At 50.9% G+C, this 14,175-nt stretch overlaps 3 protein-coding genes across 8 annotated transcripts; 2 read left to right on the top strand and 1 right to left on the bottom strand.

Moving 5' to 3' along the window:
* Positions 1-298: 298 nt before the first annotated feature.
* Positions 299-6,532, top strand: LOC149997170 (mitotic-spindle organizing protein 2B). Of its 6 annotated transcripts, none has more exons than XM_090292127.1 (5): positions 299-538; positions 859-963; positions 2,368-2,497; positions 3,653-3,738; positions 6,268-6,532. In XM_090292127.1, exons 1-5 carry the CDS (start codon positions 381-383, stop codon positions 6,506-6,508), a joined length of 720 nt encoding a protein of 239 aa, XP_090148253.1. In that variant the 5' UTR covers positions 299-380; the 3' UTR covers positions 6,509-6,532. The 6 variants fall into 6 exon arrangements, with proteins under 6 accessions (XP_090148253.1, XP_090148255.1, XP_090148256.1 ...); XM_090292129.1 differs by lacking the exon at positions 2,368-2,497 and adding an exon at positions 1,844-2,005 and having other exon boundaries at positions 815-963; positions 6,268-6,330; XM_090292130.1 differs by lacking the exons at positions 3,653-3,738; positions 6,268-6,532 and adding an exon at positions 1,844-2,005 and having other exon boundaries at positions 815-963; positions 2,368-2,467.
* An 898-nt stretch (positions 6,533-7,430) lies between these two features.
* On the bottom strand, positions 7,431-11,235 carry LOC149997169 (tubulin alpha-3 chain-like). Its single transcript, XM_090257465.1, has 3 exons — positions 11,170-11,235; positions 10,167-10,385; positions 7,431-7,727 (listed from the first exon to the last, which is right to left on the bottom strand). The coding sequence occupies exons 1-3, from the start codon at positions 11,233-11,235 to the stop codon at positions 7,431-7,433; spliced, it is 582 nt and encodes a 193-aa protein (XP_090113591.1).
* Positions 11,236-12,349: 1,114 nt separating this feature from the next.
* Positions 12,350-13,535, top strand: SLC7A4 (solute carrier family 7 member 4). Its single transcript, XM_090257464.1, is given in 3 exon segments — positions 12,350-12,925; positions 13,130-13,238; positions 13,345-13,535. Coding segments are annotated over 3 exon segments (876 nt in total).
* The last annotated feature ends 640 nt before the right edge of the window (positions 13,536-14,175 follow it).

Below are 14,175 nucleotides of genomic sequence, written 5' to 3'. Positions count from 1 at the left end.
GACTGCCCTTCGTCCCCAAAACACTTATTGAGGGCCCACTAGATTCCAGGCACTGCGCTGCATATTTCTACTTAAGCGACAATGACCAATGCAGCCTAGGAGGAAAGTCCTGATCACCCAAGACCGGGTCTCTTTGGCCCGCCACCGTATCCCCCGCGCCTAACATACAGCCCAGCACGTAAATGTGGATCGAATGGCGGAGGGGAGTCAAACCGATCCCCGCCCTCCCGGGTTGGGCTGTCTGGGAGGCCAGGCGGTGGCGCTGCAGGAAGAGAAACGGCTAGCGGGGCCAGTAGAAGGCGCTGTGGAAGCGCCCGGCGGGGTGGGGCGGGGCACGGCCTGACGAGGCGAGGACGCTCACCTTCCCGCAGGCCGCGCAGATGGCAGCAACGGGCCCTGGGCCCGGGCCACCCGCGGCGCTGGAGGCAGCCCTGCAAAAGCTCGCACTGCGGCGGAAGAAGGTGCTGAGCGCCGAAGAGATGGAGCTGTACGAGCTGGCGCAGGCGGCGGGCGGCGCCATGGACCCCGACGTGTTCAAGTGAGCGGTTGGGGGCTGCGCGCTCCTTCGACCCCCTGCTTTCAGCTCCCGACACGGCCACTCATCTATATATAAGGGCTTCCGATCCATGTCAGAAACCCCTGGGAACCCAGAGTAGAGTCAGGCCTTGAGGGAGGTGGCCTTCCTGAGCCTAGCCCCAGTCTGGTAGCCAGGCCTGGCCCATTCTTGCCGGAGGCGAGGGGCCCGTAAGGGGGGGGGGCGGGGGGAGGGGGGGGACTGTAGGGGCTCACTGCGCTCGGCGTCTGTTCTCACCAGGATCCTGGTGGACCTGCTGAAGCTGAACGTCGCACCCCTTGCAGTTTTCCAGATGCTCAAGTCCATGTGTGCCGGGCAGAGGCTAGCCAGCGAGCCCCAGGACCCTGCAGCCGTGTCCCTGCCCACATCCAGTGTGCCGGAGACCCGAGGTCAGAGTTGGGGTGCTCTCTTGCCCTGTGACCCAGGAGGTGGGGTGCCAGGGGCCAGAAGGTGGGCAGTGCTGGTACAGCAGGGCTAGACCCTCAGTGGCCAGGCTTTTCTGTAGGTCTTATCCCAGGACCCACTGTGTTGGTCCAAGGCTCTCCCCTTTGGCTCAATCCCCAGCTTTGGCTTCAGTCCTAGCCTTAAGAGAGCACATCTAATGGTTAAATGGAGGCCGAATGGGTGCCTCAAGCAGGCTAGGCCTCTTTTCACCTCATCACTCATGCCTTCAAACCACAAATATGGAGGAGACTGCTTTGGTTCCCATTCTCACGGGGTGTATAGTCTCCACGGAAGTGCTCAGGGAGTGGGCAGACAGAGGCCTTCCCACAGTTCCCTCCACTGTACATACCGCACCCAGCTCCAGATTCTGCCCAGGGGTCTGGCCAGCTGAGCGAGCTTTCCTTGGATTTCAGGCCAGGTATCAGCGTGGCGGTCCTGGCTGCCCTAGACAGTCAGGTGGCAGAGGCTTGAGTGGCAGAGCACTGGGCTCAGGCTTGAGGGGCCTTCTCACTCTCGAGGTTCATGACTAGGGGATGAACGGGTGCTGGTGATGAGGGGTATTATGACGGAGCGCCCTGTGTGTCACTTATACTCCTGATGGCTGTCGGAAACCTTCTGAGATGCAGCAGAACCTTCTTGGCCATAGCACTCAGACACTTAGAGACATCCTGAGACGTAGCTGACATTGGAGTAGAGGGCAGGCTGCCCCCTTTGGGTGGGAGTGCCAGGGCCCTGGGAACTCGCTCCCTCTTTCCTGAGAGGCCCTGAGCCTCCTCACTGACCCATGCTCCATCTCCTCTCTTTGTGTCTCTCTCTGACCTGCAGAGGCCTCCTTTCTCTCTGTCAAGAACTGTAGCCCCTCTGCAAGGCCCTCCTTTTCCTCGGCCCCACAGCCTGCGGCCTCTCCGGTTCTGCACCACAGCCCAGCTGCCGCGGTTCCCCCTGGTTCCCTCCGGTTCTCTTGCTGCCTATTGTCTCCTTTTGCAGGTTGCATTTATTGGTTTATCTCTGGGGGTTGGTATGCTCTCTTATTTCCATGGAAACTGCTATGGCCCAAGAAAGCCAGAGCATCTTTTAGCTGCAAGGGCAAGATCCTGCTGGCCATCTCTGCCACACAGCTTAGAGAGTGAGGACTTGATTTCATGGTTTAGTAAGAGACAACTCTCCAGTACTTCTAGAATGGGACCAACACCCCTTACCCCACAGAGACTAACTCTGCTGGGTGGGACTTGCACTTTATAGAGGGGCTTCTGCCCAGAGGAAGAAAAGAGGTTGAGGGGCAGGAAAGAGGCATGTGGCTTGCTGCGGACAGCAAAGCCTTAGGGGTGAGAAACACCTTGGTCTCTTAGGTGCTGTCATCTGCCTGGATGGGAAGCCTGGAGAATAGAACTGGGATTCCCCTTTCCTGCCTGGTTCTTGACCTGGGGATACCTCTTAGGCATTGCCAGGTGTGACGAGGCTGGAGGCCCAGCGCCAGAGGTATGTGAGTGCCTGAGACCCTACAGATCCTCTGGCTTTACCCTCCTACGCAACCCGCCCCACATTCCGCACCTTGCCATTCCAGGTGCCACCTGGAGGTCAGGCCAGGGAAGTGTAGGGAAGGGCTGAGAGGTAGGTCAGAGTAGGGTAGGTGGACTACAGACTGAGCTGAGGAATAGAAACTGGGAACAGAGCCCTCATCACTGGAGAAGGTGGCACCACTCACTCAGTGACTCTGGGCGCCAGGCCACCTTTCAGTGCTGAGGGCACAGTTGGGCTGCAAGATGGACACGCTCTCAGTCCGGTGAGGGCGTTGGCTAGATAAGTGACAGAGACAGGTACTGGAGCTGCAGGGGTTAAGCAGGCTGTGGGGCAGGGCCCTCTGTGCCAGTTTCAGCCCTGGGAGGTGAGGAGGGGCTGAGAGAGGAAAGGTGGGCCGAGATGCATGGTATACATCCAGGCCGTTGGTGGGGGCTGAGCCTGTGCTAGAGGATGGGGGAGAGAGAAGAGGATGGAGAGTAGAGGGGTGCCGTGGGCATGGCAATGGGAGCACTGGCATTGAGGGGTTGGGAAGATCAGAAGGAGCTCTGAGGTAGGTGGGGACAGGAGTGGAGTACTGGGCCCCACAGGGTAATTTTCTCCTTGAGTGCTCAGGCCTTGGGTCCTACTAGGCCGGTGGCCAGAAGCCAGGCTATGAGGACACGGAGGCCCTGGAGAGATGTGTGGTGTGGGGAGGGCAGCCTGGGAGGTGGCTGATGGGGAGAAGCTGGAGGGGAGCAGAGCAGTCAAGGGGCCATGCCAGAAGTGTGCTACAGCCAAGAAGCAGAAGCCACCAGACAGGACAGATCTCTGAGGACACATATCACAGCATCTGTTCATACAGACCTTCCAGCCACCTCATTAATGGCAGGATCTGGGGTAGGGAAAATAAGAGTTGTCATAGTGATCCAGTTGTGGGGACCATGGTGGCCTAGGATGATGATGGGGGTTTGGGGCTGTTGGGGCTGACTGGCGTTAGGTTCCTCACAGAATTGGGGTAGAGAGTTGCTCCAGGCCAAGGTCTTGACTCTGTCTGGGTTTCTACCCACCTGCCATCGAGGTGGCCTGGTGGGACTTCACATGAACAAGTTGACTCATGTCTGCCTCTTCCTGCAGAAAAGGGGAAACAAGACCCCAAAAGCACAGAAGAGTAATTCTTGTCATGGGGAGGATGTGGAGTCAGTGAAGAAAAATGAAATTCAGTTGAGTATTGTCTGTTGAAGTTTAGGGAAACTCTAACTTTTAAAAAGATGTCCCTCTGGAACCTGTTAGGGGGAATTTGGTGTGCAGAAGCCGGAGCTGCACTGTCCAATACGGAAGCCACAGCCCTGGGGTGTGCTCTGGAGAGGCGCTGTGAGGCCCAGATGCTGAAGGCTTGACCCAGAAAGGGAATGTGACACCTCATGAATAATTTTTATATTGAGTACATGCTGAAATGATAAAATATTGAATTTTTTTGTTAATTAAAACATTACTTAATTTCCTGGGATTTGGGTTTGTTTTTTACTTTTAATTTGGCTACCAGGAAGTTTAAAATGACAAAATGTGGGTCATATGATATCGCTATTGGACATTGCTGCTTCAGAACGTGACAGTAACACTGTTCCTGAAACACCTCATCAGTGCTGTGTATGCCATTCATAGAGGGGTCACCCAAGGGAGAACACCTCCCAAGAAGCATAGGCTAAGGGTTAAAAGTACATGTGTGCACATCTGTGTGGCACGTCAGTCTTTGTTATTGTCTGTATGTGTTCTGGGAGCACTGATTAAGCCCCTACTATGTGCCCAGCCAGAGAGGGCAGTAGAACCGGCTACTGGGTGCAGACCTTTCGGAGGCTGTCCAGGAATGGCCAGCGGCCTTAAAGACACTGGGTGACCTGTGCTGCCCAGCTGGGCTGTAGCGCATTCTTCCCCTCTCTTCATTTCTCACTCACCCGTCCTCCCAACCCACCCAGTTCCTTTCCTTCCTCATTCAAAATGCATTCAAGTGCATGTTCAGGGCCAGGCATGCATGTTTTGCCTTGGCGGCACCACTGGCCCATACCGCCACGAGGGGGCGCTCCCACCGCAAAGGAGAAAGGCCTCTTTTGGGGACCAGCACCTGCTGGGACATTTTATAAATCTTTGTTCCCAAATGGCAGGGGACGGTGAGTAAGACTCGTGGGCCACATCAAAGGTAATGACAGACAGGGTCCCTCCGTGTCTGGCCGTCTCCTCAGCTTCAGGAGCTCCCCAAGTCACTGGGGGATGACAGGCCTGGTGTGTTTTGTGAGATTGCTTCATTAGGGCGCCACAAATCCTTGAGTGTACACAAGCGGGTTTTAGGGCCAGGAGGAACACTGACTTCTGAAGACAATGTCAGACCACTGCTTTTAACATTCAGTGATGTTGTCAGTCTTTGTGCCCTCAGGAACCCCACACATCCCCACCCCTCCCCAGCCTGTGGCCATCCTTGTCAGCCTCACCCTCCATTTTATGTGACCCACTCCAAAAAGTCCCATGCTGGGCCCCCCAGGGAAGGCATGCCTGAGCCTGAGCCCAAGCCCAGCAGGTCTTTCCATTGCAGGCTCTGAAGACCATTCTTCTTCCTCCATCTCCATGGAGAGGCCTGAACGGATCTCCCCACTAACCCTAAGAGCACGGGATTCCTGAGGGTGCCACAAATTATACAGAGCTGACTAAATGGTCTACTTTCATTGTTAGGTGGTTTTCTTAACGCCTTCAATGGCTCACAGTTACTTTGGTGTTTTATTTCAAGTTGTCAGATTTACAGAGAAACATTATTTGCCCTTGTCTATTTTCCTCTCATCCTTGAGTTTCCAGAAGGGCCCTTGTCATTACACTGAGGGGGAGGGGAACCTCATGTGTGTGACGGGCTGAAGAAAAGCTGGCTTCAGAGTCAGGCCCACCTCTGAGACTCACTCTGCCTCTTGCTGGGGGTGAGCTGTGCCTTAGCTGTACTTCCGAGTCCTTCAGCAAACACCCCTTGTCAGGAGTTTGTGGGATGCTCAAGGACCCAGATGCTACCATGGCTGAGGCTGGCCTAAAGGGGAGGGACTGTGAGCCTGTAGGTGAACCTGCCCCCTGAGGGATCCTCTTAGTCTTGCTGATGCTGTCAACACCCTGAGTCCAGGGAAACCACTCATTTAAAATAAAGCTCCGGCCCAGGCGTGGTTACAGGTCTTCCTCACGTCTTCACAAAAAAAGAAAATGAAGTGAGCAAATTGCAAATTAAGGAGGAAACCAATGGTCTCCATCCAAGTATGACTAGCTAGTGCTCAGGGCAAGTCTTGAGCAGTCAAGCCTCTGCAGGAGTCCAAGCATGGGAGCTGGGAGTGAACCTGAGAGCAAGAGGCTTGATCATTGAATATCTGCACAATACTGAGGCAGGCAGGAAGACGTGTGAGAAAGAGCTTCCAGGATCCAAATCCAAAAGCCTGACTTCATCATCTATTGATGACTCATGGGCTTCCTTGTTATCAGCCTGATTGACACAGCACAGACCATCCAGAGAGGAGAGTGCCTGGTGCCTGACTTATGTCCTGGGACACCCTCGAGGCCTCCTGCACTCTGCCAAGGACTACTCAGACTCAGAACCCTGGGCTGACACAGGACTGTGACCCCAGAAACATATAAGATGTAAATGTTGCTCAAGGGACACAAGTACAGAGACGGACTGTGATTGTGGAGTTTGCCCTGGTTCCTAACGATTGTTTTCTGTGTCTGCTCAGGGAGGAACAAAGGCAGCACCGTTCTTGGCGGAGGCCCAGCCCTGGCAGAACGAAGCGGCCGGGAAGGATCCAGCCAGAGGATGCCCCGACAACCCAGTGCTACCAGGCTGCCCAAGGGGGGCGGGCCAGGGAAAAGCCCCACCCGGAGCAGTACCTGAGCCAAGCAGAGACTTGTCACGCCCACCTGCTGTGGGCTCCACCAGCCTCCTGGCCGAGGTTATGTATTATTTCCTCCAGTTGATAATAAACCTTTTTGAAAAACTGAGGGTCCATTCAAGATGTTTTCTATCATCTTTTGAATATATTAAGGTACAGAGAGTTAGAATTAGTTCTGTGTTGATCCTGGTTATGTTACAGCTGAACTAACCAAGTGACTTAAACCAGTGACTTCACCCTCCTGGACCTCATTTTTTGGTCTGAGAGAAAATATCTTCAATACTAGGTCTTTTATTAACAGATTTCAACATGTTTTGCTTGATGTGAAAGAGCTACTCATTGAGACCATTCCCAGATGCTCAGGTGTAGTGGGGACAGGGGAGCACAGAGCAGGGGACACTGTTAAGTTACCACAGGACAAAGATAAATTGTGCAGAGCTTCTAACCTGTGGGCCATGAATGCTACTAAAGACTCCAAAAAACCCCTGTCCCCCAAAATGTCCTGACCTTCCACATTTGACCCAGAGTTTTGTGTTCTATGGACACCCTCCCTTGTGTAGACCTCAGATTTTAAAACCCTACTTCTAAGCTTTTATACTTTAATCCACATGTCCCATCAGTGGATAAGCCTTTAAAATGACAAATTGAATGGAGAAACTAAACTCAATTTTCCTAGAATTTAGTAAATCTTTATGCTTTGAAATCTTGGATTGAAAATACTGTTTCCCCTGGGTCATGTCATGTAAGCAGTAGCTCCTTACAGGTGTGGGTAGTGCTGCACCCTCCCCAAAAGCACAGCACCCTGCAGCCCAGACTCGCTTTCAATGCAGGCCCGGCAGGCTTGAGGGTACTATCCACTCCTGTGGGCAGAGGAGAGTGTCCCAGCTGAGCATCACAGCAGACAGGTTTGATATGGAAACTTTAATGACAAACAACTTGAAACCCACTGAGCTGAGGGGTGGCAGGGAAGAGTGGAAGAGAGGTACACCCACCAGCCCCTCTCCCATTCAGTATTCTTCCCCTTGTCCAGCCTCCGCTTCCACAGAATACATGGCCACGTCTTCATAATCTTTCTCCAGAGCTGCCAGGTCCTCCCGGGCTTCAGAGAACTCCCCTTCCTCCATGCCCTCTCCCATGTACCAGTGCACAAAGGCTCGCTTTGCATACATGAGGTCGAACTTACGGTCCAGGCGGGCCCAGGCCTCAGCGATGGCAGTGGTGTTGCTCAGCATGCACACAGCCCTCTGTATCTTGGCCAGGTCTCCCCCAGGAACAACAGTGGGGGGCTGGTAGTTGATGCCCACCTGCCAGAGAAGGGGAATAAAGCACTGTGTGAAGTCTCTGTCGAACCCAGAAATGGTGACTGCTTTCCCAGAAATGGAAGAAATATAGGTGCCCTCTGGCAACCTGGCAGAGGCCTGGTTCACCCTGCAGTCTCTGAGCCCTTTTTTGTGCCAGGTATGGTGCCAGGAAAGCAGTGTGCTGGTTTCCAGACAAGGAAATGGCCAGAGCCGGCCATTCTGGCTCAGTCTCAAGCTGCCTGAAGGGCTGTGTCTTAGCAACTGTGACATGTGATAGGCACCCTGATGACAGAATGATCTTCCTTCTGAAGGACACTGCCCCAGATTCTTCATAGGTTACTTTCTCCATAGGCTTCAACAAGAGGGGAATTGATCCCCAAAGCAGAAGCCTTTTCAGCCAGTACATAACTGTGATGGTATTGCAAGGGAAGATCCCATCCGGCTTTCCCATCAAACAACCGTTGTGTGCATAGCAGAGTGAAAGGTACGCGGCCAGAGGACCCAGGACCATCACTACAACTGCAAAGCAGGTGGTCTGTGTGTGCGCTAGGTAGGAGGGAGGGGGTGACATTCTAGGCCTCAGAACCTGAGGAGACAGGACCAGAGGTTTTGGCAGCAGAATACAGACAGAGTTAGCTAGAGTTAGGGTCAGCAAACTTCGTCTGTCAAGGGTGAGATAGTACATACTCTATGCTAGGTGGGCCATACAGTCTGTTACAGCCACTCAGTTATCTCTTTGTAGCACAAAAGCAGCCACAACAATAGGATGCTATATGGGTGTGGCTGTGTTCATGTTAAACTTTACATAATCAGGCTCCGGTCCACCACCCATGCTGACCCCCAAGCTAGAGGAAGAGACTCAGGGTAGGAAGTCCTAGTTAAGAACCCAGTACAGCAGGCTCACCAGAAGAAGCAGCAAGGGTCTGAGCCAGAGGAGGCAGCATGAAAAGCGAGGCTCAGGGAAGCACAGATCCCAGGGGTTCAGTAATCAAGTACGGGACAAAGCTGAAACACGACCGCAAGGTTTCTTCTCTGTATCAAATGAAAAGCTAGTATAAAAATGGAGGCCAGAGGCAAACTCAGGCTAGAATTACTAGGCTTACGAAGACAGAAAGATGTTGCCTTTTTTTTTTTCATAAAAAGATTCATGATTATTTTTCTTTAAATCAAATACTTCATAGGATGTAGGGGACTGTTCTGTGTGTTTTCGAGACTTGTAGCCCAGAATCCACGAGCCGGGCTCCTGCTGAAGGCCTTGTCAGACTTGATCGGAACACCAGGAAAGCAGAGGCAGACAGGATAGAAGGCCACTCAGAGGGTTCCCATGGAAATTGGATTTGAAGACTGCATATTATGCTTTAGAGCTTGCTCTGCTTTTCTTATCTCTTAGGTAACTATAAACAGTGTGTAGCTAAAAATGTATGAAGTCTTGCACCTGACATCAGCATGACATCAGAATGTTTAGCAGACCTGACACAGACTGGTCACTGAGTTCTTTACATTGATATCTGTGATCAGTAACCATCAACTGTAACCCAAGCATCTGAAAGCTTATTGATGATTCATAAGTCTTGACCTTGTATCTCCGGAATCCCCTCCTCAAGAAAAGGCACGGGAAATGGGAATTCTGTACACTTCTCCCCTGGAGAGATTTGCCACCTCCCATCCCTCCAGACAAAATACAGTGTCCTGGGTAAATCTGTTCTCTCATCCATGATCCTGAAACCTCTGCTGGACAGGGAGTTTCCCACCAAGCTGGAGCATTGGAGGCAGACAGCCTTAATAGGACATTTAGATTGGGTTTGATTTCTATATACCTATGGAATTAAGTGGGATTTGGTGACACCAAGAGTAATGTCCCAATTTCAAATATCCACATTAATTACCAAATTCCCAGAAAATTCCTATTGTAAGAAAAAAAAATCTTATTTTTAAGGCTAACCACCGTTTCTGACACTAATTACACCACCCAAACAGGGGGACAGAAATTCTTCAGAAAATGTCCTGTTTTGTTAAAAAAAAAATTCCTCTCACCACAGATAAACAGTGTTGGGAGGAACCCAACAAATGTTCTCCACTTTCCATGTCTGAGATGCAGGTCAAAACTCTTGTGCACCAGCCTGAAAGACTGCACAGCATTAAGGAGATACACGTCCCCAGGCACCCTGCAGGCAGGTTCTACAGCGGCCTGGGGCTGGGGCAGTCACAGATGAATCTGTCACAAGCAGCTTTTTTCCCTTCAAGTTAGGTTTTCCTTATTCGGGAGCCTAAGCCCCCGTTTCAAGTATTAACCTTTGAGTTTCTCACCTAATGTGTTCATGGACATACCCATGTGTCCATCCATCCTTTCTGTAGAGGGATCCCAAGGAGCACCTTGGGGATTTAGCAAGGCTCTCCCAGCCTCTGTGGAAAACCACCCTACTTGCCCGAGTACCTACCAACCACGGTGGGCTCCAGGTCCACAAACACTGCTCTGGGCACATGCTTGCCAGCCCCAGTCTCGCTGAAGAATGTGTTGAACGAGTCATCCCCACCACCAATGGTTTTGTCACTTGGCATCTGCCCATCAGGCTGAATTCCATGTTCAAGGCAGTACAGTTCCCAGCAGGCATTGCCGATCTGGACACCAGCCTGCCCCACATGGATAGAAATCCACTCACGCTGGGAAACGGAACATAAATGTGAGACCCCTGCCCCCCTTATCTTCAAAGCAATAATCACTACGACATGAAAATACAACCTGATACTGTAAATTAATACAGTCATGCAACACTTAATGACAGAAATACATTCTCAGAAACACATTATTAGACAATTTCTTATTGTGTGAACATCATAGAATGCACTTACACAAACCTAGATGTTGTAACCTACTACACACCTAGGCTATATGGTACAGCCTATTGCTCCTAGGCTATACAGTATTCCCTCACTTATCGTGGGTATTACATTCTAGACACCCCCCCCCCCGCCACGAGAGGTGAAAATCTGCGAAGTAGGAACCTTACATTTATTTTAGTATTTATATATATTTTAAGGCTTTATAAAGCCTTTCCACACACTTATAAACCATTCCCAGTCCCTTATTAACCTTTTCCACATTTTTATAAACGCTATTTATGTTCTTAAACATATTCTACACTCTTAAATCTATGTAACTTTAACAACATAGGTATATAGTACCACAAAATCCCATGATATAGTGAAAAATCCGCAATAAATAATTAAATATAGTATTTTTTAAAATCCCGCGATACAGTGAGGCTGTGATAAGTGAACCACGATATAGAGAGAGACTACTGTAAACCTGTATAGCATATTCTGTACTAAATACTATAGGTAATTATAACACAGTGGTAAGTATTTGTGTATCTAAACATAGAAAAGGTACAATAAAAATACAGTATAAAAGATAAAAAACAGTACACCCATATTGAGCACTTACCTTGAATGGAGCTTGCAGGACTGGTTTAACTAAGTACTGTAAACTTTTAAAATCATGTTTCGGCATTTCAACTTGAGGAGACCCTATTATACCAACAAGTAATGGCTGAATAGTTTTGAAAGTATTAATCATTGTATTTTTCTTCTTAAGACAAAGCCTTGCTAAAAATAACTCCTAAAAATGATGAAAAGCACTTCTTTCCTAATCCTGAAGTTTCTTTTATCTGACATATAATAGAATTACCTTTCCATTACACTTGAAATAACTCACCTCTAAAAAAATTTTTGAGAGCTTGATTTCATGCCGTACAATGACCAACAACAGAAGCTCTGAAACCAACTTTTACAAAGGGAGAATGCTGAGGTTAGTGTGAGTTATATGTATTTTTATTTTTTATAAAGTTTGGAAGCTGCCACAGTGATTAGGAGAGGAAACTAAGGTTGAAATGACTAGCCATCAACCTCAGTTAACTGAGAACAAGTGAAACTTGAACTGGATCATGTAAAGTCCTGTCAGAGGGACATTCTGACCTGTCTCCACATAAGACTGAGTCTTGGGCACCACTTGTTTTAGAAGTGCACAATGACAGAGGTGTTGGTTGATTTCCATCAATTTAACTATTAATGTACCAATTCAACAATGCCTATTAGATACCTATGTGCTGAGGACATAAAAATGAACAAAATAAAGGCAGAAGCCTACCGTGCTGTGGAAAAAGAGTAATTCCTACATATTGCTGATGATAAGGAATCTGTCAGTATCTACAAAATCACAGCCATCCATTTCTGGCATCCCATATACACCTACATCACCAGTAAGAAATGGCTAGTACACAGATTGCTTATTGTATTTTTTATGTATAAAACACCAGAAAACATCCAAGCATCCAGCGATACAAAACATACTAAAAAACCTACAGCCACTCACTGGAATACTTTGCTGCAATAAACAACAATGCACACACACACACTGTGGATTCAGTGGGACAACTCTTCAGCTACCCACTCATCCCTTGCTCTGACAGATTTCAGAGTGCGGTCTGGGGGTAAGGGGGTTAAGCAGCCACCTGGGGTTTCTAGGGATTGATGTTCAGAAAATCAAATATGGGGTTTTCCAGGGAGGCCGGACAGCGAGTGCAAGGAATGAGGGTCAGTCTTGGGCAGAGAGAGGCTGACAGGAAATGGCCACTCATGGGCTCTTCTTCCAGGCATTTGCCAACATGCACCCCCAGATGTAGGTGAGCATATTGGTGTTTGGGGTCCTCATGGCTTTCACGATGCTGCTGCTGGACCTTGAGGCACTGGTCCAGTTCCTGTTTGTTAGCACACTGCTGGTCTGCAGTTTCGTGGCCACCATCATAATCATGCTATGCTTCCACAAGCTCCCTCTTTCTAGTGCCCCAGGCCCAGCCAGCCCTGACCCTGTGGCCAAGGAATACAACTTCTTCCAAAACTGCCCCCAGCTGGTAGGCACTGAGCAGGCCTCAGCCCCTGAGCTCGGGCAGCTACAGCTTGCCCTAAGGCCCTACCTGGGTTTGTTGGGTGGGTGCAGCCCTGGAGCCTCTGTGGCTTGGGCACTAGATGTCATGGTGGCCTCACCCATCACCCTGGGCTATGTGCTGGTCTTTGAGGACTCAGCTCTGCACCTCCCACATTGGGGCCGTACCCTGCTGCTCCTACTCAGCACTGTCATGCTTGTGCTTAGTCTCCTCATCCTGGGGTTCCGCCAGCAATGACAGCAGCAGGACACCTTCCAGGTATATCCCCTGGCCAGCACTCACTCACTGTCAGCCCAGCCAGCTCCCTCTGTTCCTTCTTCCTCTGCCATGGCAGGGTGTCATAAGCATGGGAGGCAGTATGCCCATCCACCCCTTTCTGTATGGGGAGTAGTTATCTCCAGAATCTGCAGAGGTGAAGAAGTGCTCTGTGGATTCCTGAGAAATCAGGTCCTGAGCCTGCAGACCTTCCTGGTGCCCCTGACTCCAGACCTGAGCATCCTCCTTAACATCTGCCTCATGCTGAGGCTGAACTACCTGACCTGGCTGCACTTCTCCATCTGGCTGCTGATCGGTGAGTGTGGGCCAGGCTGGAGCCCTAGGTGGTCTGCAGTAGAGCAAGGAGGTCAAGGAAGGCAATGGGCTGGGACCTGCCCCTCAGGTTTGTGCAATCCCTGCAGGACCTGTGGTGAATTTCAGCTATGATATCTGGTACAGCAAGGAGAACGAGCAGGAGCTGTAGCAGCCAGCCACCGCATGCTGCGTGCTATTCCCCAATGGCAGCCTGGAGGAGACAGTGCAGGTGGTGCAGTCCCAAAGCCAGGCACTGGCCCAGGAGCCCAGCTTCACGGAGCAGCCCACCAGTCCATGAGGACAGCTAGGGGCCTTCCCACCCTCCCCTACCTCCTCAGGAGGCTGGAGGGCCTGGCAGCTCCTGTTTGCAGGCCTGCTCATGTTCAGTGGTCCTCAGGACCTTAGCACTTAGCCCAGGTTCAAGCTTTCAGTCTTTGGGAGTGGGACATGGCCAGAGCTGGTGTGATGGACACTTTGCTTAGCATCTGTCAGTTTATGATCAACTTGAACCACCTGGGCAGGTGGGGTGGGGTGGGCAGGTAAGAGGCCCATAGCCCCAATGACCTACAACAATAACTGCTCAAGCAACCATCTGCCTTCATGTCTACTGTGATGGTCTTTGTGGCACTGAGTCCTTGCCGTCCCCAGGAATCAGATGATTGTCCTCAATCCCCAACAAAGGCCCTAGGTTCTGCAAAGGGGAGGCACCAGCTCTGGGACAGCCCTGAGTCAGGAACACAGCCAGGCTCAGGCCCCAGGGTCCTACCCTCAGGCCAGTGCCTTCACCCTATCTCAGAGGGGAGCTACACACACCCCTACAAGCACCAGATGAGGAGGGGTCCATGACAGGTGGGTTCAGGGCTTTCCCCCGGGCTCTCCACATGTCCTTTCAGGGGTGGATCCAGAGAGCAGAGCCTGGGCCCCAAGGAGGCCGCCTG

This window comes from Furipterus horrens, unplaced genomic scaffold (assembly GCF_987537825.1).
Source record: "Furipterus horrens unplaced genomic scaffold, mFurHor1.1.pri manual_scaffold_11, whole genome shotgun sequence".
NCBI lineage: Eukaryota > Metazoa > Chordata > Mammalia > Chiroptera > Furipteridae > Furipterus > Furipterus horrens.
This window is presented reverse-complemented; position numbering and strand designations above follow the sequence as displayed.